At 51.2% G+C, this 26,396-nt stretch overlaps 1 protein-coding gene across 2 annotated transcripts in view; it reads right to left on the reverse strand.

The window, feature by feature from the left end:
* Nucleotides 1-1,085: 1,085 nt before the first annotated feature.
* rassf3 (Ras association domain family member 3) overlaps nt 1,086-26,396 on the reverse strand; it is a 36,466-nt gene continuing 11,155 nt past the window's right edge. Inside the window, exons 1-6 of one of the 2 annotated variants that reach the window (XM_062482822.1) lie at nt 20,182-20,720; nt 8,205-8,312; nt 6,914-7,081; nt 6,339-6,426; nt 4,571-4,686; nt 1,086-4,355 (exon numbers count right to left, since the gene is read on the reverse strand). In XM_062482822.1, coding sequence (XP_062338806.1) covers nt 4,206-4,355; nt 4,571-4,686; nt 6,339-6,426; nt 6,914-7,081; nt 8,205-8,312; nt 20,182-20,304 — 753 coding nt within the window. In that variant the 5' untranslated portion in view covers nt 20,305-20,720 and the 3' untranslated portion in view covers nt 1,086-4,205. Of the gene's footprint in view, nt 4,356-4,570; nt 4,687-6,338; nt 6,427-6,913; nt 7,082-8,204; nt 8,313-20,181; nt 20,721-26,396 lie in introns of those variants that run through there. The other variant, XM_062482821.1, reaches the window with a different exon arrangement.

The following is a 26,396-nucleotide window of genomic DNA, read 5'->3' on the forward strand; positions in this document are numbered from 1 at the left end:
CAAAGGTTCATAACGAACCATCGTTGTGTTTACCCAATTTTAATCAATACAAAAAAAATAAAAATAATAATTATTTTAACCTTCGCAATGTGGGGGGTCTGAGACAGCCCAACGGTTAAAAGAAAATGCTTCACTTTGTTTTTGTATGCGGTAAAGTTGTCGCAATACGACGGTGGGTCACAATGACTGATGGGTCAGAATGACCCGAAGATAACACAAGGGTTAAACTGGCATACGTATGTGTTCCCCACATCTGATGTTGTCGTTCACTCTAGGTTCATCCCCTCCATCACACCCTCCTCTCCTCCTCCCTCCATCACACCCTCCTCCTCCCTCCCTCACACCCTCCTCCTCTCCTCCATCACACCCTCCTCCTCTCATCCTCCCCATCAACCTCCTCCCTCCCTCACAACCTCCTTCTCTCCTCCATCACACCCTCCTCCTCTCATCCTCCCCATCAACCTCCTCCCTCCATCACAACCTCCTCCTCTCTTCCTCCCTCCATCACACCCTCCTCCTCAACCTCCTCTCCTCCCCCCATCACAACCTCCTCCTCCCTCCATCACACCCTCCTCCTCTCCTCCTCCCTCCATCATACCCTCCTCCTCCTTTGATAATTGTCCCATGAAATGTGTCTTTTGCAAGCCTTTACTAAGCAGTCAGTCTCAAGAAAAACATTGTTCACAAAATTGAATCCTGTACCTGTACTGTGCACCACAAAATAAAAAACCTTGATTTTTCAATTTCAACTTTATTGGATAAATTGAGGCCTTTAAGAAGAAAGGCCACACATGGTAACGGTTCTAAAAGAACAAGTTACCTACAAAAATAAACCTGCATCAATGATATAAATAGAATATAGCAACTTTTTTTTCTCAATATACACTTTTGGTTAAGTCCCCTTTCCTCGAAGCGTGCATCCCCTTATATGGTCTCAGCAGATCACCTAGGGATACGTTAAAGGGATACCACACTCCCGTCTTCAGTCCATTGTCATAGGAAACTTGGATAAGGAGGACATGTTCTATCCCTTTAACACCACTAGAGATCTATGGTTGGGAGTTAAAACACAGTGAGGGCACGCGTTTCTATTCTAGAATCTCCAGTACAGTAGCATAGCAACAGGAACAGGAGAGCCAGAGATCTTTGGCAAACAAGAGTTACATATATCTGGTTTATGTGGATCTATAATGATCTGTCCTGTCTATTTTCAACAGTACTGGCCTTTGGTTGGAAAACTGCCACATACATGAATGGGTTTCACATGGCAGTTTGCACATACAACCTACATTAAGGCCCAAATGAACGACCCAGATAGCACTGTCACTCAAAACATGCTACAATTTTTAGATACAAACTGAACTTTCACAGTCTAAAGTTGCACGACGAATCAAACCATGAGCTAGTGTAGCCATACATCACAAGAGTTTAAGAAAACCAATACAAAATCTTCCCCAAAATATAAGCCATTCATACGGCGACCAGTTCCAATGAGAAATAAGAGTTATAAAAACATTGCATCAAACTGTGGTGGAAGATGCAGGCATCTGATCAAATATGAGAAGAGAAAAGAAAAAAGAAAATCCCTGAACGAGAATGTAAAGTGCCCGAAAAGCTTAGTCTCAATAACTGTTCTGATTTAAGGCCCTGACACTATCCAGAATCACTCGCTAACTAGGTAATAATGGGACAGTGGTGTCTGCCTTGTAATACTTGTCTGTGCTTGGTAGCAATGTTGTTTAGCTGATTTTCAATTCAAATGATGGCTTCTTCAGGATATATATACACACATACATATGTGTATGTGCCTGCCTGCACAGAACAAACTAATAACAGACCACCTTAAATTATACCAATACCCAGTGTTTGAAAGTAAAATTAAGTGTGGGTTGTAAACCCCATTAAATAAAAATAAATCTAAGTATAATTTTCCCTCTGTGTGGCGAGGCATCTAATAGCTTGCACCAGGCAATGTCTAGAATATTCTATGCATTTTAAAACTTCTTTGGTTATAATAGGCCTCCAAAATCAAAGAAGCAACATGTACTCAACACACTTCCATCCAGGGTTCCGACACAGCTCAAGACAAGCGTGTGGTGACAGTGGCTGTCCACTGGATGGCGACATAACTATACGACTATAACTAGACTACCGGACAGAGAAAACGCGTAGAAACATTGCAGTACCATCAGAGAATACGTCATATAGTACACGCAGGAATATGCTGAGGCTTGAAACCGGATTACAACTCTTTATCTGCATGATTATGTGTTTGATACGGTCAGGAGGTTCCGTATTGTAAACGCTGGGCCGTTTAGTTACAATGGTCTTACCTGCTGAAGGTCCTAACATAACACTAACTGTCTGTATGGAGTATTGAAACGGGAACAGCCCAAGCTGACACTGAGACATGAGACTCGGAGAGAAACAGACATTGAAGGAATACCGGGTCAACTACCGAGTTCTGCAGGACTCTCATTTAGGACGCTCATGACCAACTCATAGACCTTTCAGCTCCGTGAAGCAACAACAAGCACTCATCGTTGGGTTGGAACCTCTAACTAGGTACAGACGCTCACAAACCCTCCACGAGAGCCAGCCTGTAAGAGCGCCCAGGCACTGTGCCCGGGTACAGCCTGCATGTCTAGCCTACGACATGTGAAACTCCTGTACACACCTACAGTCCCCCTTAGAACTGCCCCTCCCCCCGGGGTGCGACCCACGTGAGGGAAATCGGTTCACCCGGAGGTCACGAGCTCCTATTTAAGGCTTTTCTTTCTGAAGCATTGGCCAAGGCTACGCAGATATGGGTCAACGGCCATCCCCTGTACGATACCAGCGGAGGAGCCTAAACAAACGTGGCCGTATTGACTCCATGCTATCTGGGCCCGACAGCCCTGTCTGCCTGAACACTGCCCTGGCTTCACATCGATGGAAACCCTCGTCTTCTTTTTTCAGATGCGTTTTCGTTTCTCCCACTTCCTCTTTCCGTCAGTTTCTTTTCGACTTCCTCTACGCCACCTCATCCACTTCCTGAAGACCGTTTCTGCACTCGCGGCACTGCACCGCGCCCTCCCCCGCCTGTGGGGCTCGGCTCTGCCTGTTGAGGCGAGGGGGGTCGTCCACGGCGGGGTGGTCTCGTCCGCGCGCTCCCGCCGTCATTGGCCGACGCCGGAACCGTCCCCGTCCAATGACGCCCCCTCCCTCGGCCCCACCGAATCAGCGACACCCCCTGCCTTCACCCACCACTCACTCACTCCTCGACCGATAACCCTCACGTTTCCATGCCACTCCTCAACATCCTTTCTCCGGCATAATATGCTACATCTGGACCCATGCGTTCAGCTAGCTACAGGCAGACTAGAAGGATCGCTTGTGACCTGTAGAGCCCCATGTCCCTGCTTCCTGCTCTGCTCGTCTACATGTCTGATTCAACTTCAACTGTTCTTCTCCCATTGCTATGATGGAGCCAGTGTTACCGACTAGCTCTAATGGCGTGAGGCTAGTAGTGTGTGTGTGTGTGTGTGTGTGTGTATTAACCTCTGTGAGAAGCTCCGGATAAAAGGCTTGTTGTGTGGATTATGGATGTGATTATATATGCTGGGACGCCTCAATAGGTTTAAACTCAAATATAAGACCATGTTCATAGGGAAAAGGATACAGCTATACCCACATAAATTAACAAAACGAAAATATTTACAGACCGTCGCAGCAACAAATTAAATTAAAATAAAATTCTGAAATAATAATTCAGAATGATCCGATTTGACATATGGCCTCAAAATGACAATCACATGTTTTAGGAAGGTAACAAAAAAAGAGAAAAAAATAAAATTAAAATATTGAAATACATCAAGAAGAAAGAGAGAAAGTAAGAGAAAGCAGAGTGAATATGGCACACAGCGAGTTTCTTTGGTGAGTTTGCCCCATGTGGGCACAGTCTTCTTCCTGCCTGGCAGGGTGAGGGAGTAAGAGAGCGACAGCTCGCTGCTGCCCTCTAGTGACCGTCCAGGGCAGTACCATCTGAGAGGCTGTATAACACCCCTCCAGCAGTCCATCTCTCCATCTGTCTTTCCACCAGAGTCCCCCCCTTTCTTCTCCAAGTCCCCAGCACCCCCCCCCCCCTCTCCCCAGGGGGGGTCTTTCAGTGTTTCTGCGGCCCCCCACCCGTCGGTCCACCAGGCCTCTAGGTGGCGGTGCTGTCGTTACACCGGGCCCCCCACGGCACTCAAGGCCTCTTGCAGCCTGAGTTTGTAGTTGTCGTAGCGACGTGTGATTGTGGACACCTGCTCCTGCTCCTCCTTCTCCAGGATCCGCAGGAAGTTGCGCAACTCGGGGATGGAGAACGCGTCCCACTAGGACAGAGAGAGAGACAGAGAGACAGAGAGAGAGAGAGAGAGAGAGAGAGAGAGAGAGAGAGAGAGAGAGAGAGAGAGAGAGAGAGAGAGAGAGAGAGACAGAGACAGATATAGAGGGAAGGGAGTTAGGATTTGTGTTGGGTGCGTGCATTCTGTGAAGCATGTATGTAACTATGCGTGTGGTGTGTGTGTGTGGTGTGTGTGTGTCTCACCATGACTTCGCCTGTCTGCTGCTCTCGGAGGACGAAGCTCAGCGTGTCGGTGTCGGGTCCTGCCACCAGGCGCAGGAACAACGGCTGCTCCCCCTCCGCCAGCTTACACACGTACACTACACAACACAGCACACACGCGCGTTACCAACACGGTACTCACAACGCGCCGCTCGGAACGAAAAACACACACACGGATGAGATGGTTGCAAAGGCAGGCACACACACACACACACACACGACACGCGCTCCTGCGAACAAACTCGCACACGGAGCAGCAGTTTGATGTCGGTCACGTCACATTATTTCTAAGGCTGCTTTTTTCTTCTTTTTTTGGAGGGGGGGGTGGGGTGCTCCCATTTTCCCAGGCCTATTATTAGGTTGTTTGTGTGTGTGTTGGGGAGGGGGGGAGGGGGGGTGCTCTGGGAGGATGAAAGGTCCAGACAGGGAGGGGTCACCCCAGACCCAGTCAGCTGGGCCACATGAAAGAGCTCCTGTCTCTGTGATGTGTACCTGTCATGCACCACACACACACACACACACACACCTGGACCTCACAGCTACGCCACACACACCTGTATGACACTCACACACCTGTATGACACTCAAACACACACACACACCTGAATGTGAAAAACACACCTCACCTAAGTGTGGGTACTCTTTTCCCAGAAGTTAATTACATAGAGAAGCATCTAAGCCATTCCTGGTCCCCTTATAAACACACACACACACACACAAATAGGTTAAAATGTAATGACTAGCACATCCCCAATCCTTATTCTCACCCATTAGAAGGATCACAACATTGCCCTAATCTAACAACATGACAGTGATTAGGGATCTCCTGAGTACAGTGCACCCCATGGTGTGTGTGCGCGCGCGCGAGCAAGTGCGGGATAAACATTTAAGCGGAGCTGCATTTTAATTGGACCACGAATCCCCAGACGGGCGTCTAGACAGAACCGTTTCATTAGCTGTGGACTAACCCTCCCTGTTCACTAATGAGGACAGGGTGGCCCCCCCAAAAACACACACCGAAACACCTCGAAAACACACCGAAAACACACCGCCACCAGACAGACAACCCTGTGTGGGGCTAGAGAGCCCAGGCAGGGAGTGGGCTGATCGGACCTCGCTAACATAAGGTCATAGGTCATCCAGCTCTTCTCCTCACAGAGACACTTGTTTCTGGGGCGGGTCGTGGTGGTTGTGGTGAAACCTGCTTAGGGTCCCTCTATGTGGCGAGGCATCTAACCTGCTTAGGGTCCCTCTATGTGGCGAGGCATCTAACCTGCTTAGGGTCCCTCTATGTGGCGAGGCATCTAACCTGCTTAGGGTCCCTCTATGTGGCGAGGCATCTAACCTGCTTAGGGTCCCTCTATGTGGCGAGGCATCTAACCTGCTTAGGGTCGTCCCTCCTCTGCAGATGGGACTGGGTGACAGATGCTGCTGGGCACTGTGTGTGTGTGTGTGTGTGTGTGTGGGTGGGTGTGTGTGTGTGTGTGTGTGTGTGTGGTGCCCTGGTAGGGGTATTCCTGGCACAGTGCCAAGAGAGCCCGGGGGAACCCGGTCACTCAGTGGCATTCAGCAAGTGGATTAGGTGTCCCAAATGACCTCTACACACACACACACACACACACACTTCAAGCCTGTCGGCCTAGGCATATTACACATACATCCATGGTATAACACGGTGTTCTCTTTCTCACACCCGCACACACCCTCACCCCCCCCACGCACGCGCACACACACACACACTCTCTCTTACCCTGGTCCTCTCTGCGATAGCGTTTGTACAGGGCATATTTGGCTGGATTGTCAGCTACAGTGAACTTGTTGAGCAGTGCCTGGATCACCTGGAGAGAGGAGACATCTGATGTGAACACTCTCCTACTCACCAAGGACACAGAAGAATATGGCAAATATGAATAGAGGGTGTTCAGAATTAATAAAGAGAGAGGCAGAGATAGAGAAAAAGAGCCAGGAAGGGAGTAAGGTAGAGAGAGAGGATAGAGAGAGAGGGGGGGGGTAGAAAGAGAGAGGTAGACAAGAGAGGTAGAAAGAGAGAGGTAAAGAGAGAGGTAGAGAGAGAGAGGCTGAAAGAGAGAGGTAAAGAGAGCGGTAGAGAGAGAGAGGTAGAAAGAGAGAGGTAAAGAGAGCGGTAGAGAGAGAGAGGTAGAAAGAGAGAGGTAAAGAGAGCGGTAGAGAGAGAGGTAGAACGAGAGAGGTAAAGAGAGCGGTAGAGAGAGACGGGTAGAAAGCGAGAGGTTATGGGAGAGGTAGAGAGAGAGAGGTAGAGAGAGAGAGGTAGAGAGAGAGAGGTAGAGAGGGTGAGGGCCCCACCTGTCGCACGGTGTTGTTGGAGCTGATGTGCAGGGTGTTGGTGGACCCCCGGGGCAGGTAGAAGGCCTCCTCGCCCGCCGCCCCGCCCCCCGCCCCTCCTCGCACCGTCACCGGCCTCCGCAGCTCCAGCTGCACCTTGATGAAGCCCGTGTACACACCACTGGGGTTCTGGATGGACACACACACACAGACATACACACAAGTTAGACCGCTAATGCTAACTCTGATTACATAGGAGGTAGTGAGCACGTACGATTCAGTTCCTCTCTAAAACTAAGCTTACTCATTCCATAAGGCTTTGATTTGACCTTCAGTTAGACAGCAACAGAGCAAAATCCCAAATAAGCCCGTGTTAGTACACAAACAGGCTGGTAAGTCCCGCCCCCGGTAAGATGAGGAGCGTTGGCGAGGGAGGGAGGAGGGGGGGGTACAGTAGTTAGTTACAGCAACAGATGGAGCCCAGATTTGAGGGGTTGTGTGTGTCTGTCTAAGCTTATTACTCTATCAGCTACCCCTGCCCTTAATGCAGGGTTAGATGTCTTAGGGTAGGGGGGGGGGGGGGGGGGGATGTTGCACAAAGTCAAAGAACCAAGGCTGAAATGAAATTCTAAGCTGACTGCTAGAGGCACACACACACACAAACACACACACAAACACACAGCCTGGCAAAGAGACAGTGACCCCGAGGGCCTGTATCTGCCACCACGCACCAGCTCACACACACACACACACACACACACAGCAGCACAGCAAATACAAAAGCTACGCGATTTGTATTTTTAGCAACGCTAATACACAAGAAGAAGAAAGTGGAAGACTGAAAGTGTTTCAGGGCTGATCGGATCACTTTGAGTCATAAGCTCCAGAATGAGGGTAGAGGAGAAATGTGTGTGTGTGTGTGTGTGTGTAGCACGTCTATCTGCAATCTGAGTCTGCAGCAGAAAGACATCCGGGCGGCAGAAAGCGACTTAGTCTCCCTCTCTCTCTCAAACACAAAGCAACAAAGTGAAACAGACGGAGAGATGGGGAGAGAGAGAGAGACGGAAAAAGAGAGAGAGGAGAGAGGGAGACGTGGACAGAAAGAGAGCGAGCGCGAGCGAGAGCGAGAGAGAGAGAGAAGGCTCGTTTGGTGAGTGAGAACCGGGTTCGTGTTGTAGGGGAGTCAGGTGTGAGCTGTAGGCTGAAAGGGGGGGGTGGGGAGGGGGGTGGTGGTTAGGGTTGGAGGTTTCACTCAGGGTTGGGGTCTGGGGGTTACCCTCCAGGGGGCGGGAGGGGGTGTGAGGGGTCCTACCAGGGTCATTTTGAGGTGGTCGGTGGTGGAGGCGTTGTACTGGTCGATCCTGAGCTTGATGTCCTCCCTGCTGAGGTGAGACCGCAGCTCTTTCTCCTTCTCCACATCCTGGAGCGCGAGAGAGAGAGGGAGAGAGAGGTGGAGAAAGAGAGATGAGAGGGAGGAGAGATGAGAGGGGGAGGGAGGAGAGAGGGAGAGAGACGAGAGAAGTCAGTGAATTTCAACCACAAACACATGCGGAGCCATCTTGAAAACAACGCGCTTCAAGTCTAGTGTGGGCTGGCTGGTGCACGTCTCAGAGAGTAGAAACACACAGGGAGGGGTGCAGTCTGGTTGGAGTCGACTGATACGAGAGAGAGATAAAGATCACACGCACACACGCGCGCGCAGAGCTAACCCCCCCCCCTACCAGGGATGTAGAATGCTGTGGGGTGGATGACGGCATACAGGAACAGTACAGACCCAGAGAGGAGGGGGAGGAGGAAGATGAGGTCATAAGAGATACGTGCTTTGGTGGAATGCCTCCTCTAACCCTGGAGAGAACTTTCCGGAGGGGAGCTTGCATCACCTTCGCTGACTTACTGGGACGGAACCACTCACACACACACACACACACACACACGCACTACATTGATGAAATTATGATCTGGTGATGCATAAGGACTATCCCACCCTGAGCTGGACCTGTGTGTGTGTGTGTGTGTGTGTGTGTGTGTGTCTCCACGGGCCCAAACGGAGCAGCGCGTGTTCTTACATGGGCATCAAGCAGCTGCCTCCCTCTCCACACTGCTCCTATTAAAAACAGAACGTCCAGAGAGCTAGGCCTCGCAGGCACACACACACACACACACACACCCTTATACGGGCCGTTGGACACAGAGCGATGTGTGCCACGCACGCACACACACACACACACACACACACAGTTACTTCCCTTTCTGGGGTGCCATGGCTGGCTGTTGAAGCAGTAGACAGAGCTGGTTTCTCTTTAATGTCAACACACCGGGCTTGCGGCAAGAATGCTAACCATGTCTTCACTGGCTCCAGTTTGGATAGGAGCTTCTTCTTGGGGGGAGAGAGGGGGGGGGTCCTTTCTGTAAATGGGTCTAGAACCAGTGTTTCCCCTACCATTATATTAGGGGGGCCCCCAACGGCACCCCCCGCCCCCCCCCCCCCTGGAAGGTCAAGTAAAATTTTTTTTTATATATAGCTATATTATAGATCACAAAATAAGTCATTTAAGGTTACCTTTCCTAGAAAACTGGTCTATAGCTTGCTCTTTTATTAAACAAACTAAATGGCCTTATGTTATTTATCTTATTTACACAACGCCATGTCATTTCTGTCCCCCCCCCCCCCCCAAAGCTGTAAACCTAGGGGAAACACTGAGAACCGTTAACCCCCCTCCCCCCAACACACACACACACACGCACACACAAGGCTCTGTGGTCAGGAGTTGATGGGGTCACATGCTTTGCTCTGCAACACTGACTCACTTCAGGATTACAGAGCTAGTTCCTGTTTGACACACACACACACACTCACACACACTGCTCTCAGAGCCACAGTGTAGGGTCCAGGAGATAGGCCGGCCTATTATTAGCTGCTCTTAGGGGCAGGTGAGCCTTAGAGGCGGTCCCATGATCCGTCTAAGCAGGTTGTTCAACAGGTCGAACCGGACATCTGATTAAAAGGTTGGCGCACGGAGAGATTACGACCATCTCCACAGAAACAGAGTCAAACAAACTTACACACACCCAACAGTAGCAGGCCGTCTCCCATGACACTCGTTCTCAATTGTGCGTGCGTGCGTGCTTACAAACACAGCCTCACGCGCACAGAGGCGGTCAACCGAGCATGACGACGGGCGAAATGACCTTCCTTTCCCTGAAGGGTAAGTCCTGAAGCAGGCCTGCTGCACTTAGCTCCCCTACAGCCTTCCTCGCAGGTCATCAGTACCAAGCCCCGATCGCCCCTCGGCCTCTCCGGCCTCTCGCACCCAAAACCCACAGACGGACACCCCAGCTGGGAGGCCCTTCTCTCCCTCTAGTCCTTCATACCATAAACAGAGGCAGCTAGTCAGAGGCTGAGATGGTTTAGTGTGCCGGGGACGAGGAGTCGACGCCGTGTGTGTGTGTCCGCCCCTGCGTGTCCTTGTCTGTGTGTGCGCGCGCCCCTGCGTGCGTGCGAGCGTGCACGGACAGCAGTGGGTTAAGAGGAGCGGAGACGCTAAGCGGGACGGAGGCAAGGCAAAACAAACAGGCGGATAGACGGTGGAGAGAGAGAGAGAGAGAGAGAGAGAGACGGCGGGGGGGGGGGGGGGGGAGAGGGAGGGTGATGAGGTAATGGTCCACAAACAGCCCGGCCCAGCCCTCTGGCCCTCTGAGCTGGAGCTAGCTACACTGTACTGTGTAAGTAAGAAGAGGAGGAGGAGGGGGGGAGGGGGGTAAGAAGAACTGTGTCAGAGGAAGGAAGAGAAGGAGGAGGGGGGGGGGGTGGTGGGAACACAGAGAGAAATGGGGAAACAAACCATGTTGTTTTCAGATAGCACGGGCTACAGAGAGAAGTGTGCAGAAAGTGCAGTCGAGGAGGATCCACTGTACAAAAAAAGGGGAGAGAGGGGGGGAGGGAGGGGGGGGAGGGGGGGGAGAGGGGGGGAGGGAGGGGGGGGGGGGGGGGGAGGGAGGGGGGGAGAGAGGGGGAGTATCGTGTTTGTCCTTCAGGTCCATCTGTCCCCTCCCCCCACCCCTCCAACTAAACCAAGTTACAGGGGTTCTGAGGCCAACGTGGGCCCTACCATCCTCTCCCTCTGAGGTAACCCTAACCCCGGCCATGGACAGATGGAGAGACAGCTGTAAGAGAGACCCACGGTATCACCCATTCCCACAGAAGAGGGGAGGGCGGGGGCGGAGGAGCAGCACATAAACTGTAGTTCTCCGATAAGGACGGAGATAAGAGGGAGAGGGAGTGTTGTTTGGTCTACGAGTCAGGTGGGTGGAGCAGTGCCTGGACTGTGGGAGAGTCAACGAGTGCAGAGCAGTGGTGCGTGTGTGTGTGTGTGCGTGTGTCTTCGGCGGGAATTCCGAGCAGCGTGGTCGGACTGGTTCATCCGGGCCCTTATCTGTCGGTCTGGCATCACCCGACAGCGACGCAAGCGCACACAGCTTACGTCGTCTATTTTCAGACGGTCCCGTCAGACAGGCGTGACGAAGAGCAAAAAAAGTGTGTGTGTGTGTGTGGGGGGGGGGGGGGGTTCGAGGGCTGTGCAGGCAGACCAAACACCTCACACCATCACCGTGTGGACGGTTTGGGGGGGGGGGGGGGGGGGGTCAGTGTGTTCAGCGGTATCTCTTTCTACGGCCGAGGTCAGAGAGAAAAACCTGTTCTCTGACCCCGCCCCCCACCCCCAACGCTGACTTCCTCTCCAGCCTTCACAGGAAGTCCAGCCTCGGCCCCGCCTTTCCACCCCTGTGGACATTCCTTCCACTAATGGCCCGCTTATGCAGGCACTGCACACGTGTGCCCTCGCCTCTCTCACTCTCTCTCTTCCATCTTCTCTCATTTCACCCTTCTCTCTCTCTCTCTCTCTTCTCCCCTCTTTCTCTCTTCTCCCCTCTCTCTCTCAGACACACACTCCTCGTGTGTGCACAGCCTCATACTTATGCCAATAAGCATGCACGTCCAAACACACGCACGCACACACGTCCACACACAGCCTCAGAGAGCTGGGTTTGGGACCTGCAGGCTGTGCACCGCAGACCGGTCCGTGACCTCGGAGCAACAAACAGCACAGCCTTCATTTACAGCTGGACTCCTTCCAATGGCCGGGCCCTGTTTAGGTGAGCCAGTCCAAAGAACACACACACACACACACACGCACACACAGCAGGCTAGTGTGGGGTGGCTGCCGCAGAGCAAAGCTAACGCGTCGGGCTCGTTCCACACAGGTTCAGTGGAGTCCCTCGCTCAGCCTGTTACACGAGTCAACATCCTGGTTAGCGGAGGTCAGGGAGACAAAGGCTGCCCTGACACAGAGCGACTGGGTGAGTGTGTGTGTGTGAAAAAATCTGTGAACGCGTTTTTAGACACAACAAGTTCCGACTCTTCAAGTAGGCCCTGGGCCAGACACACACACACACATATAGCAGCAGAGTTAGTATCGCTCTAAGCCATGCTAAACACTATCTGCAGCCTTGCAACAGCAAGACACTTAGCCTGTGCCTGGAAGATTGAGGCTAATCACAGTGTTCTAAGTCTGACTGGACTAGACAGAGACATTAGTGCAGCACGGAGGGAGGCAGGGCCCCTGAATAACACGGCAGCACTAGTCAACAGGAACCACAACATCACTTCCTCACACGCCAAAGCCGCTGGCCCTGGCCTCGCCATTACCCAACACAGTGTGTGTGTGCCTGTGTGTGTTGACATTGTGGTGAGTAAGCATGGGGGGGGGGGGGTTGGCAGTTATGAAACAACATTTCTTCTTTTGTTCTTCTCAGGGTGAGTGTGGCAACAATACTGCCTGGGGAACACATCAGTCTACCTCACTAACAAGACAAACCGAGTCCGACAGAGGCTAGAACCGAGGCTGGGACTTGGACTGAGAACTGAAAACTGTCACTCTCAGAACCTTCCAGCATGAGCCAACAGCAACCTAGACTTCCTCTGGAGGTGGCCTGTTCTGTGGAAATCTGGAGCCACACACACACACACACACACACGATTCATCATGCTAAATTCCCAAGACGACAGGTCAGCATGACTATATGCTGTGAGACTCGCCCACTCAGACAGAGTGCATCGAACAACAGCTGAACACCAAACTGTTTCTACTGTATGAGAGTGCATTGTGGGACATGTAGTCCAATGAGGCCCCCGAGCGGCTTCTCCATACTCGGGGCTTGAGCTCCACGACTGCCTCCTGGGGAGACGATGGCTTTGTGTGGGAGACAATAGGGGGAGAACAACAGGCCCACTATGACAGACGATCCACGAGGATCAAGATGAAACACAGGTGTGTCTGGGGTCCCGAGATAGGTATATAATACCACAGGATACCACGCACACACACACACACACACACAGCAGTATCAATGAGACAACAGACGATACTGCAGAAGTGATTCATTCACGGAGGAAGTAAAGCTTTACAGATACTGTCTTTTTATTTACAGAATGGAACACTACTGTAGCTGGGGGAGGGGGAGGGGGAGGAGAGCATTTGAGATATGGTGCTGTTGTTAACACTGTGTCTTAATCTCCTTGGCACCAACCCCTGTAATGGCCTTCTGGCAGAACAGCCTTGATTATCTAGCTGCACTTTGGTTGGGGGTGAAAGAGCCTGCTAATGAATAAATAAACATAAATGTAAATAGCGAGTGGTAAGGGCGTGGAGGCGGGAGGAGAACAGACAAGAGAGTGGATGAGAGGGGAGGACGAGGATGAGAAGAGAACCGCTCCGTACAGGTCAAGGTCCGCCTGCAGAGGGCCATGAGGATGATGTCATGGTAACAGCAGCCCCCTCAACACTGGCGCAGCGGAAAATCCCTCCGTGTACACGCCAGCCCACAGACATCAAACACTTGCAGCGCATGGGAAAGTATCTTCGTTAAACACACACACGCGCACACACACAACTTTAGGCTCATTACCGTAGCCACTAACGGGGTGGAAATTAAGCCTTAGGATCAAAGCTACCACCGCTCTTTAGAATAATGTGCTGTTGAGGACATTCAACTCAATGACCTTGACCTTGGGGGCGCTGTGCACAGGAACCGTTCAACACAAACGATGCGACGTGATAATAATTAAGGCAGGCTACAGGAACAATCATTAACATGGCCAGGTTTTAATCTGTGTGTGTGTGTGTGTGTGTATGCATGTACACGTGTCCAGCACTATCTGTCCTGTCTCCACAACAGCCCTGCTAAGCCTGCTGTTTGATTCCCAGCCGTGCCAAATGATGTTGTGTCCTTGGGCAAGGCACTTCACCCTACTTGCCTCAGGGGGAATGTCCCTGTACTTACTGTAAGTCGCTCTGGATAAGAGCATCTGCTAAATGACTAAATGTAAATGTAAAAGACAGCCAGCTCCCTCCATTATCCCTGAAGTGTGCCCGGGGCTTAAACAGTTGCTCAACACTGGAGAGCTTCATTTCAACACACAAAACAAGTAAGGACCAACTCTGATTAGGGGGTTTAGCACGCACAGCGATTGCTCCAGTCGTGCCAAGTGTTGTTCCTCGCGGGGGTAATTCCCCCAAGTTTGCAATCGCCTTGAAAGCAGTGATTGCGCGAGGTGAGGACCACGCACACCCTGCTATACAAAGTCAAGTGGTTCGACAGAGGTGATAAAAAAAATGTATTAAAAAAGTCCCTGTTTTCTTCTGCTAGAGAAACTAGAGACACAGAGAAACCCAAGACGCGTCATTCCTTGGTCTGTCTACTTCCTGGTTTGCCCCAGGTGGACTAAACGGGCGAGTAAGCCTGCAAACCAACCGCTAAATTACGTTAGCGTCCAGACTAATAGGCAGGAATACTTCAAGCCCCTTGCGCTGTGACACGGCCCAGCACAGTAAAGCTAACGCCGCTAGCCACTGCAATGACTTTGACCGACCAATCCATGCTCCTAGGCTTCTGGTCTTGTGACCAGGCAACCAGGAAGAGATATGGCTTTGTGCTTCCCAGTGTTCCAGAGACACGATCACATGGTCTGGCGGCGAGGCCCACGCTGTTACTCCTATTCAGTACGCTGCCAAGCGGGACAGCCTGGGAATTGGCACTGCTGTGGACATGTCAGCGGTCAGAAGAGATTCTGACCGGGTTTCAGAATAGAGCTCGTCCGTCGCCCGGGGTTACGTTCGGCATCAGGATTCCCTGTGACACGGCGGCGACAGCTAGCGCTCCGCACACACGCGCGCATGCGTCAAATAACACACCAACACTGCAGATCTGCAGACACCCGCACACGCACACGGCGTAGTCGGATCTTCTTCCTGCTCCTCGCACACTCGCTTTAGGTCTGCTCTCTATCCGTCTCGCTCCGTCTCTCCCTCCTATCTCTTCCTTCCTCACCCCACCCCCCCCACCCCACCCCACCGCAGGGACATCAAAGCCGTGGGCCCGTGCCTAAGGGTACAGTGGCTGTGAAGTGCCACAGCAATCCCAGCCGTGTGTGTCTAACTGTTACCAGCTGCAGCATAAGGCAGACAGGCCCAGACACACACGCACAGAACTAGCCCTCACGTACACACTGCGCAGAGCAGAGCGGGGAGGAGGTGCTCTCCCCGAACTCGCCACGGCCCCTGCGTCTCGACGGGTAAAAGACATGGTGCGCGTCCCGCAAAACGGCTTCCCGGTTCTCAGCGCGTTTCTCCTCTCGTGCCGCGGGTGAAGAGTCCACCATGACGGCGGTGTCTGTTCGAGAAGCGGTCCTGATGCACTGCGTGGTCCCTGAGGCTTCCACGGTCCTCCACACTCGGTCCCGCTCGGTCCCTCTGACCTACACACCCTGCGAGATGAGATCATAGGCCTCTAGGATGCCCCCCCCCCCACCTCCCCCCTCTCTCCCCCTCAGCAGGTACGTCAACGCCACTGGCCTGTTGCCCAGGTGGTCTCTGCCGCTTCGAAAGATCTGTAGATGCGTGTGTGCGTGTGCAGGTAGCTCCATTACAGATCATTAGCCGAGACTTGGAAACAGATGGGGAGCCTTGAGGAGAGGAAAGGGAGCGTGGAGGGCAGGATGGTGAAGGGGGTGGTTCTGGGGGGGGTTCATGCCCCACCTGTGCAGGTGTCATGACATGCAACGGGGGAGGGGGGGGCTGCAAAGTGGGAGTCGAGGTCATGAAGTTGACTAGACTGTCGAGCGCGAGAGCATTTGCGGCTTGACAATGCGGTTGATTACACACACACACACACACACGCGCTGAGTACGTCGCCTAGCCCAAACAAACAAGGTCTCCAGCCCCATGACGCAGGTGGCCGCTTTGAGAGGTAATCATATTATCTGGCATGGGACTGGCCAAAGGTGTGTGTGTGTGTGTGTGCGTGTAGGATATTGAGCACAGGCCTCGGTCGAGGAGCGGAACACATTCGAATCCAGTTCTCTCCGGGGCGGCCCACGCTTACGAACAGACCTTACGTAACATCCAGACATACCAGACTGTATGTTCTCAGACGGTCACACACGCAGCCTCGCTCGCCTGCCTCGACACCCCACCCCCCTTCCACCTCCCCCACCCCGCAGCAAAAGCCCTCACTTGAAGGCCCCCGTTGAAGCGCTCCGACAGGTTCGCTGTGCAAGAGAGAGAGTGGGCCCGGACAGGCCTGTTGTCTGAGCGCTGAAAGCCGCCATGGAGAGGGGAGTTTCCACGGCTTATCGCCGGGTTGAATCTGGGTACGTTTCCACCCTTTGCCAGCTATTCTGGTTAAAGGCAGAGGAACCGGCTGGGATGAACTGAGGCTTTAAGGGAGAGGTTGACTCCTTTACTGGTGCGAGACAAGTCAGTGTGGCACAGTGCTGGACACACACGCACACACACGCGCAGCAGTGTTGTGAATGTAAACAGATGAAGGCTTCAGGGATTCTTCTTCAAACAAACTCCCTCGTAGGAAGGTTTTGCTCTGCCGACCCGGCGCTGCTTACGCTCATGCAATTCTGGGTGCCACAGGCAAAGGCTGCAACAGACACACACACACACAGGCGCACGCACATCCACACAGGCGCGCGCACACAGACACACACTGGCACACACAGACTCACACAGGCATACATGAGAGACCAAACAAACTCCCTAACCGCTGATAAACAGAGGAAAACATTTGGCACCGCTCAGTTTAAACATGGCGCCTCCCCGCCCCTGCTTCAAGCAAACTGTGTATTTGAAGATTCTTTTATTTTCGTTTTATATATTACAAAGAACTGTTTGACGAGGGGAGCCCTTTGTGTGTGAAGCCTCGTAAATTCTCCATGGGTGTGCCCGGCCAAAGACAGGAATCCTCTCTCTCCTCGTCCGCCTCTGAATGCTGGATGTCCTTAGCTGCTCTCTCCAGACCAAAGCAAACAAGCGATAGAAGATGTTAGCCTGGGCAGTGCTGGAGGAGGATTTTGAAGTACATACCAGGTAAGGGGAAATACAACCAGAGAGTGAGGGGTGGGGGGGGGGGGGGGGGGGTGGGTTTGGGTGGGGTGGGGTGGGGAGGGGAGGGTGGGCGTCCAAGTGCATAGCCTTGCTCTGAACACGATCCCGTAAGGGCACGTTGTAGACTTGGCTCATGAGTGTCTTTGGATAAACTTAACGTTAAATAGCTGCTCTCATAATGAAATAACTTCAGAGAGGCTCAGTGACTGCCCCCCCCCCCAGTACCGCCCTGTCTTTCCCACCGACCCAACATCTCTGGTCCGACTGAAACGAACGGACGAGATGGCTAGGGGTTTCACGGAGGTAAACCCTGTTAAATATGACTGACTGGAGTCGCGGCTGCGAGGCGTTCCAGAGTGGCCATGTCGTCGACGGAGCCTCGAATGAAACGGCTCGCTGGCACCGTCTCTCAAAACAAAAAGGGGAGAGAACAGGATACAGAACTGAGAATATCAGGAACCGCAGCACAATGGCCGAGGAACCAGGGGTAGGGGCTGGGGGAAGGCAGAGGAGGAGGGAGGGAAGGGGTGGTGGGGGTCGTTATGGAAAACAAGAGAGGTAGGACGCGAGGATGTGCTCGTCTCACCATGCCATGGCAGATCGGGCATTCATTGGTAAGTTGAGGCCAAACTGTAGCTGGGGGTGAGGCGTGCGAACCGTGAGAAACGTCTGCGCGTACTCGGTATATTTTTACTATCCGAGTCCTCGTTTTTTTTCCCATCCTTGGATGCACAGCAGTAGGCTAGACCGGTGTTTCTCAAACGGAGGAAGGTGAGAGAAAGAAAATTGGAAAAATATGAGTGTAAATCATGAAAATATGGGTATAAATATTTATAGGTTGGATTCATAAATCTGGAAAAAGAGGGTACGGAAGCCAAAGAACTTTGAGGACCCCTGGTTAGGCTATACCTAGTGGGTCCAGATTCACTTCTCTCAACAAGAACAGACTACTCTAGCCTGCTCCAGCTGTCCTGCCATCTGTAGCACACACACACTTCCACCAACATGATTTACCACTGATTCGGGGATTCTCCTCACAGCTAATCTAGGTCACTTGAGGAAAGAGCCGGAAAAAGCTACCCTGACACCCCCTCCCTGCCCCGCAGCAAAACAAAAACACAAGCAGAACCGTCAACTGCCGAGTTGACATAGGCTACAAGTCTTTTCATCACGGAGTCCAGAAGATTCCATGTCGTAGGAAACGACTGGACTGACCCCCCCCCCCCATCTCTGGACGAGGGGGCTGCTGCTGTTGACTTTGGAACGGTGGAGAAAACACACAAGCGAGCGTGCACACGGCCACACACACGGGCTAGGCTAGTCCTCGGGAGGCTGTGTCTGTATCTGGGGATCCAGTACCTCTGAGTCCAAGGGAAAAACAGACGTGGTCTGGCTTACTATCCATCCCAACGAGCAAATACCCCCAACAGACCCCCAGACTCTCCACTATACAGATTAACGGTGAGACACGCTCATAAACACACCTATCGGGCCTCTGTCCAACCAATGGAACTGTGACTTAATGTCATCTGGAAGCCATGTCAACGAGCGAAACGAGTGTGTGGACACGGAGAATAGTGTGTACGTAGCCGTTTCCTGGGAGCTCAGGGTCAGCGATGTGCCTCCCTCTCTCTCTCCGTCGACGACCACCAACACCAAGGAGTCCGAAGGGTTAACAGCAGAAGAGCACGCCGGCTACTGTACGGGCCTGGCTGTTAACACCAGCTCATAAAGCTAACGCGCGCGCACGCACCCGCCGACAAACAGGGCACGGCAGGGCAAAGGTAAACGTCGACATGTAAATCAGTCGGCCTGCGTGCGTCAGGAGTGGGCGGGGCCAGGGGGAGCGCCGAAGACAACCACAAAGAGGCGACTTGTCTGATGTCACGAGGCACGAGCGAACGGGGTCGAAGCTTCCGCGCGGCCCCTGACCTCCGCGACCTTGGAGCCTAACACAGAGGCTGGAAGATGAGCGGTGTAACCATGGGGCGGGTGGGGGGGGGGGGTTCCCACGAGAGAGAGACGGGCCACAGTGTGACATGTTCCCCCTACAGTGACACCATTCACGGGCCAGCGGGAGTGGGTGGGAGAGTTCTGCTTAATGGGGCGAGTTCCTCTCAGTCACTGCCTGCTCTCAATGCCTCTCTGGTAACTGTGCATGGTTACATTGTCCACTCACTCATACACACACATAGCCTACAGGCAGTGGAGTGGCTGTGTCAAGGGCATATGGAAATATGAGAGGTCAGACTGTATAATTTGCAAACTGTACAACTGACAGGCACGCCACACACACACACACACACACACACATATACAGTTGGCCTTTGATGAATGTCAGCCAATTGCCTCTGATAAAGAGGGAGGACTGAGGAGAATAATTCTGTTTGCTGGATCTTGAGACAGGAGGAGAAGGCGGGTGGCATTAATAGGGGGGGATTGAATTGACCTACTTTGTGGATTACAGAGCCCCCAGACAGGGCATCACGGGGTGTAACCCAATGAATATGATCCCCTACATTTAAAAACAGTTCAACACATTACCCTAAGTTAATGCCACCTGGAGAAATACATGCGTTATTCCGACGTAGCTGTGCTGCACTGGCAAGGTTTACAACGTGATACTTTTATTTAACTGTCCATAGGCATAACTGACCTTGGTTTGTTCAACACGACCACAACGCACTAGTAGCATTATAACTGGCAGGGGATTACCACGAAATAGCCTTGTAACTCATTGTTCCCGCATGCAAATAAACCTCAAGAGAACAGTATAATTTGTTATGCATGGGTGGACATTCAATGAAAGTCATTGGAAAGATGAAGAATGTTGGCTACCTTGCACTCAGTTGGTTTTCCTGAAGGTTTCTTGAAAAACGAGGTTCTGGCGGTGAAAAAATACTCTTCGGAGTCTTCTTCTAAACTACTGTAACCACTACTCATGGTGCTAGTCCACGTCATTGGAGGATAAAACTTCTCTCTTCAAACTTGGCCGCATCAAAAAACTACTGATAGACGGGACTTATAAAAAATATTCTACAAATTCTAAAAATTCCCTGAACAGTGTTGTGTCCAGCGCGATAAGTAAAAGTAAAACTAAGTTATATAGTGCGCTAGTGGAGACGTTTCAAAGCTTGTACGGAGAGGTCCGTCCGAACGCCTTCCTGTCAAACCGACTTGCCCGGCAGCATGGCGAAAAAATCCAAATTATCCGACATTTAGACAATATAAAGGGCGAAACGTAACCTTATTTTACACCTTTTACAAAACGGACAGTCCCAATTCACAGAAAGTAATTGTTGAACGAATGACCAGGTATAAAAACCGCACTGTGCTGCCACTCCTCGCCTTGTTGAACGTTGCTCTCTGGAATTGACAGCAAGCGGCACTGAGGTCACGCCCACTAACTCTTTATCCAATCGCATTCGACGTGTACAACTTTCTGTCCAAAAGTTATCTAGGATCAGTTTGCAGGCCTCAAGCCGTTCGTTTAAGCAAAGCCTAAATGCATCAAACCAACCTCGATATCAATATCGATGAGAAACGCCAATAGAACATCGGAAACAGGAAGTCAGGTATGGCCAGGTTATTAAAAAGTGTAAAAAGGTGTGTAGATATTTCTTTTTTCCAGTAGCCATAGATTCTTCCTCCCAGTTTGTCCTAAAGACACTTGGTAACATAACATCCAAGTATTTAGTGTGCACTGCACTGTGCATCTATACTGAAAATAATTTAAAGTTTGCAGCTACATAGCCTTGTCACTTACCTCAATAAACATACAGCACACTAAAGCTCGATGCTTCCTTCTCTGCAACATGCTTTTACAGCTGCAGTTACTAAAAACACAAACCAGAGGCATTTAATACTACTGACTGACGTAGAATGGAACTAGCCTCAACAGCAGAGACTCGGACCAACCTTTTTACATTTCCATGATGATGATGGTGGTGGTGTGTGTGATACAATGTGTATGCGTATTGTGAGTGTCTGTTTGTGTGTGTGTGTGTGTGGGGGGGGGGGGGGGGGTTGCAATGGGAAAGAAAAAAAAAGAAGTTTTTTTTCACATCCACCTATGAGTGATTTCTCATCAGTCACAAAGCTGCCATAGCAGGATTCTGAGAATGAGAGCCATTGGGATACTTCCTGTCTCGCATTCATAAACGGTGTACTTTGTACGACGCACGTACGATCTTTGTTCAACACGGACTGGAACCTCAGGTAACTAGGGGTAGCAACATCAGCGTCCGGGAGACCCAGCCTGGTTCATCCAGCATGAATGCAAATCAGCCAGTGCTCAGTAGAACACAGTAGTCTTAATATAAAACCTTGTTCCATCTGGTGTGGTTTAGTTTGCCATGGGGCTGGGTTCGGTAAAACCGCTCTCTGGTATTGCTCTCTCATTCTCTGGGGAGGGCTGGCCTGTCAGAAACCATGAACGATAAAGTTGTGTTGATTTGGAATAGAAACCGTTCAGTTTAGCCTCAAAGGATTTGGGGATATTACATTTTCACTTAACAAAATTCACACTGGTTCACGTGATCTGGTTTTGTATGAAAAGATGCAGAGCACATGTTAACTTGACTGAGGAGACTGGATGGCTCCAGGGTTTATACGGGTATAAAGTGTGTAATAGTTTTACACATGTTTTTTACTATGTGGTGTTATTTTTTAAGGCCAGCAATATCAGCCAACAAATGGAATCCATTAAGGGTTTTTTTTTGGGGGGGGGGGAGAAACAGGGGCATTAATAACTTGTACAACCACAAACCAAAGTGCACGTCCTTCATTCCTACTGTGATTTCAGCTGCCTCTCCAGGCTTTCTCTTACTGCGTTTTCAACCACGTCACTCCCGTGTGAATCATATATCTTTACACGCCAAGCTCACGCAGTAACGGTAGCCCACCCAGTCGCGAGGACAGGCTGCTTCCGACGTTAGCCAGCCGTTTCGGATGCGCAATTCGACGTGCGCTACATCTGAGCCGGATCAGAGAGAGTCACCACACCCCGCAAACAGCAGGTTTACAGGAATGGGGGGGGGGGTGTTTGTAGAGGAATGACGCCTAATTTGAAGCCTGGGTTAAGCAGAGAGAGAGACAGAGAGAGACAGAGACAGAGAGGGAGAGTGAAATGGGGGGGCTAAATATAGTCCACCACCAGTGCTAGGAAGGCCACAGCAGTTACCCGGGCAGCCTGCACAGCTCCAGGCTCACCACTGTCCCAGGGCGCTCCCTCAGTCCTGCTGGTCAGTGACACAGCAGAATCGGGGGATGGATGGGAGGTGTTTGTCTCGTCCATGTTCCATGGTGACCGCCGGGGTTCTAATCCAGGTGGGGCCTTTTTCATGTGCTGTTTATCTTCTTGTCTGTGATCTACTGCTTTCCTGCTGTTTAAAGTATGAAGGGAGAATAGACTGCCAACACTCCCACACACACACGCACACATATGCTCACCCAAAAAAATCAGCAGGCTGTAGTCAGTTAGAGTAATGGTTTATGGGATGGTTGTTAGTGGTTACCCCCGGCCTCAGACCGCAGTATGCCATGCTACAGGGTTGGGGGGCTGGGGGACAGCCAGAACAGGTTGGCTCCGACAGGGCTGGGCGGTAGGTGATGGAGGGGAGGGAGAGGGAGAGGGCGTGTGAAAACAGCCGAGGGAATGTCTCACATAACCTCTCACACACACATGGAAAAGTCACTCTGTCTTGGACCACCACCCTCTCACCTCGTCCACTCGCCCCCCCTTCCCCTCCAAGCTCTCCCCCCCCCCAAACTGGCTTGAGACAATGGGGGCCTGAGGGCCGCCGCCTTGGACAAACACACACACACACACACACATACACACACCATCCCACTCACCAGGCCCACTCACATTCCAATGTGTGTGTGTGTGCGTGTGTGTGTGTGTGTGTGTGTGGGAGGGAGGGGAACGCTAATGCTCAGACACACAGTGTGTTTACCGGGTCCGGAGATGGCAAGGTAGTTAGCTCTGTGTGTGGGTGTGTGTGTGTGATAGTGTGGAATGTAGAAAGGGTCAAAGGTCTGTCTGAGAAAGACTTGTGACAAAACCATCTCGACGCAGACTCGCTAAGGCAGTTTGATCAACATGCGCATGCACGCTCTCAAGCAAATGCACACGCACACACACACACACACACACACACACACACACAGCAAAGGTGTCCTTATCTTGTCTGGGTGTGTTTAATTAAAGGGCAGAGAGGGACATTAATAAGATAAGTGTTAGATGTGCGCGTGAGGGCGAATGTGTGTGTATCCAAGTGGTGAGAAAGGCAGTTATCTCCATTGCATAATACAAAACAAAGAAGCTTCAACCATGAAACTGCTGATACAGGAGATCTGCCGTGGACATGAATCCCTCAGTTCAGTCATGGGTTAGGAATGCACAGTCAGCAGTATTGAGTAGTGGGGAGCAGGGAGTTCAAACAGGTGCGCGGGGGAGGGGGGAGGAGGGTTACACACCCACTCCCTGGCCCCCGAACGATTCTCTTCACACTTACACCCAGAACAACACACACACACAATGGTTTTAAGATACCTGTTGCTCTACCTCTGAAAGATGAGCTAGCCAGCGCTGAGAAAGTAACACTGTTCCCAGTGCTGTGTTACCTCACTCATCTTCCCTGGGGGCATTGAGTCGAATGTTCAGCAGGTCTGTGATGTGTGATGCATGTACTATATGGACATGTATGTGTGCGTGCGTGTGTGTGTAAATTCCCTGAACCCCTATGAGACACAGTAAGTCACTCTGACAGCTGGGACACTTTCTGGTCATGATCTAAGAAGCCAGGAATGTTGACAGGATTGCAGTGCCACTGTAAAATATCCCACAAACCAGAGATAGGCTGGACCTCAACCAGAGATAGGCACACCTGAAGAATGTTTGATGATTCGAAACGCAATTTTCGCAAACGTTGAAGAATCGGAAGACTTACGAGAGTGATCACAGGGACTATGGAATGGAGTAACAATAAACCCTTGTTCGGCGGTCGAGTTGCTGTGCGATATCGCTTGTTTGCTCAACAAGGGATCAAAAATCGAAAACGCTTTGTTTCCGTGGCTCGGTCTAGCTCCGGTCTGGGCTCTGTCAACGTCTATTCATCACACGGGACTACGTCTGTTTTTCCAAAGGCTTTTTTTCTCTTTCCTGAATTTTCTATGAAAGATGAATGTGGGCCATTTACAGTGGGCACTTATCTCAACAGAGGCTTATCTAAGGGCGAGATGGTTGGGGTTGATACTGTATGTGCGGAGTTCAAGGTCTCATAAGCATACAAACGTACACATACACACTCCTGCACCCCACCCTGATACAGATTGCCTCCCCCCCACACCACCACCACTCCCCTATAATCACCACACTCTTAAATAAAGTTGCACCCTTATATACTGATCTCAGATCAAGCCTTCTGGATCAGCCGTAACCCTGTGCTGGCCCCTAAAGCAACAACAGCTGACTTCAGATCAGTTTTCCCACACTGGCTGACACACAACAGAGGTCTCCAGCGGGCCCTTCCCCCAGGATCCTCCCTACAGGGGAGGGGGGAGGGGGGGAGTCAGGGGCAGGTCAGGGCGTGCCTGCTGCTGGCTGAGGTGGAACAAGGACCTAGCTCTGTTCCAGACTTTTAAGACCTTCTCTGAGGATTACTGTCCTGGGCCCCTACTGAGAGGGCGGAAGACTCCCCACCCACCCACCCCCCCCCCCTCTCTCTCTCTCTCTCTCTCTCTCTCTTCTCTCTCTCTCTCCTCTCTCTCTCTCTCTCTCTCTCTCTCTCTCTCTCTCTCTCTCTCTCACTCTCACTCTCTCTCTCTCTCTCTCTCTCTCTCTCTCTCTCTCTCTCTCTCTTTCTCTCTCTCTCTCTCTCTCTCTCTCTCTCTCTCTCTCTCTCTCTCTCTCTCTCTCTCTCTCTCTCTCTCTCTCTCCCTCTCTTTCTTTGTGCGGGGTGGAGTGGAGATATGTAGGTAGGTGAGTAGACGCGTTTAGCAGCTGGGACATCCATGAGGCATCTGCAGGTGCACACATGGTGCGCACACAAACGCTGGGGCAAACGCATACACGCGCTCGTGTGTGTGGACAAAACACGTGAACATGCTGACGGGCGCACACACAGAAACACACACACAACGCCTACCATATCACTATTTACATCAGATAAGGATACCGCTAAACCCTTACCGATGTAAAGGTCTGTTCAAACTGGGACACTACCTTATGTTTACCCGGTCAAGACACAATGAGTCACTGATTAGAAAAAGGGGAGAGACAGAAGACGTCCGATAAACAGAAAGAAGAGTATGTCTTTGTTTACAGGAAGTCAACAACGCAAATTTGTGATCGGGTGATAAGAGCCTGCCTGTTCTGCTGTGGGTCTGTGGTTTAGAACAAAGATAGCCCCACAAACCTTGAGGAACTCCTCTTTGTTCATGCGCTCAAATGTTTCGGCTTCCATACGGAAGTTAAGAAGAACAGCAACAGTGTTTTCTCCTTGTTTGTAACCCTGGATAATGTTTGCTTGCCTTTTAGTCTTGTTCCCCAGCTTGGAAAAGACATAGAGGATACAGAAATGTTGTTTATACTGTACAGTGCAGAGGGCAGATTAAGCAGATCATCAAGGACTAAACGTGCACAGGTCTAACAGTAAACAGTACTAGTTTACGTAGGGAAACAATTTGTTGACAAGACACAGTGCACAGCAAATACCACATCTAGGAACGATCTTATGAACTGTGATGTAGTTTAGTGTGAAGTAGTGGGCATACTGTCAGTTTATATTTGTTGTCATAAAAAGATGTTATTGAAGATTACTTCCTAGGTCTGACGGTAAAATGGACGTCGCTCACGTGAACTTTATCCTGTCCTGTAAGTGATTGTATAACATTGTCCAGCACGACCCATAACCGGGCAGAAGAAGGTCTGAATAGCGTTTTTGGTGAGGTTAGTTTAAGGTGTTGAAGCCATAAAATGGCACAATATTTTGTAGCTAGGATGATTTCGAGCCTGGAGTCGTTGGTTGGGGAATCGCACTTATTTTGCT

This window comes from Osmerus eperlanus, chromosome 17 (assembly GCF_963692335.1).
Source record: "Osmerus eperlanus chromosome 17, fOsmEpe2.1, whole genome shotgun sequence".
Taxonomy (NCBI): Eukaryota; Metazoa; Chordata; class Actinopteri; order Osmeriformes; family Osmeridae; genus Osmerus; species Osmerus eperlanus.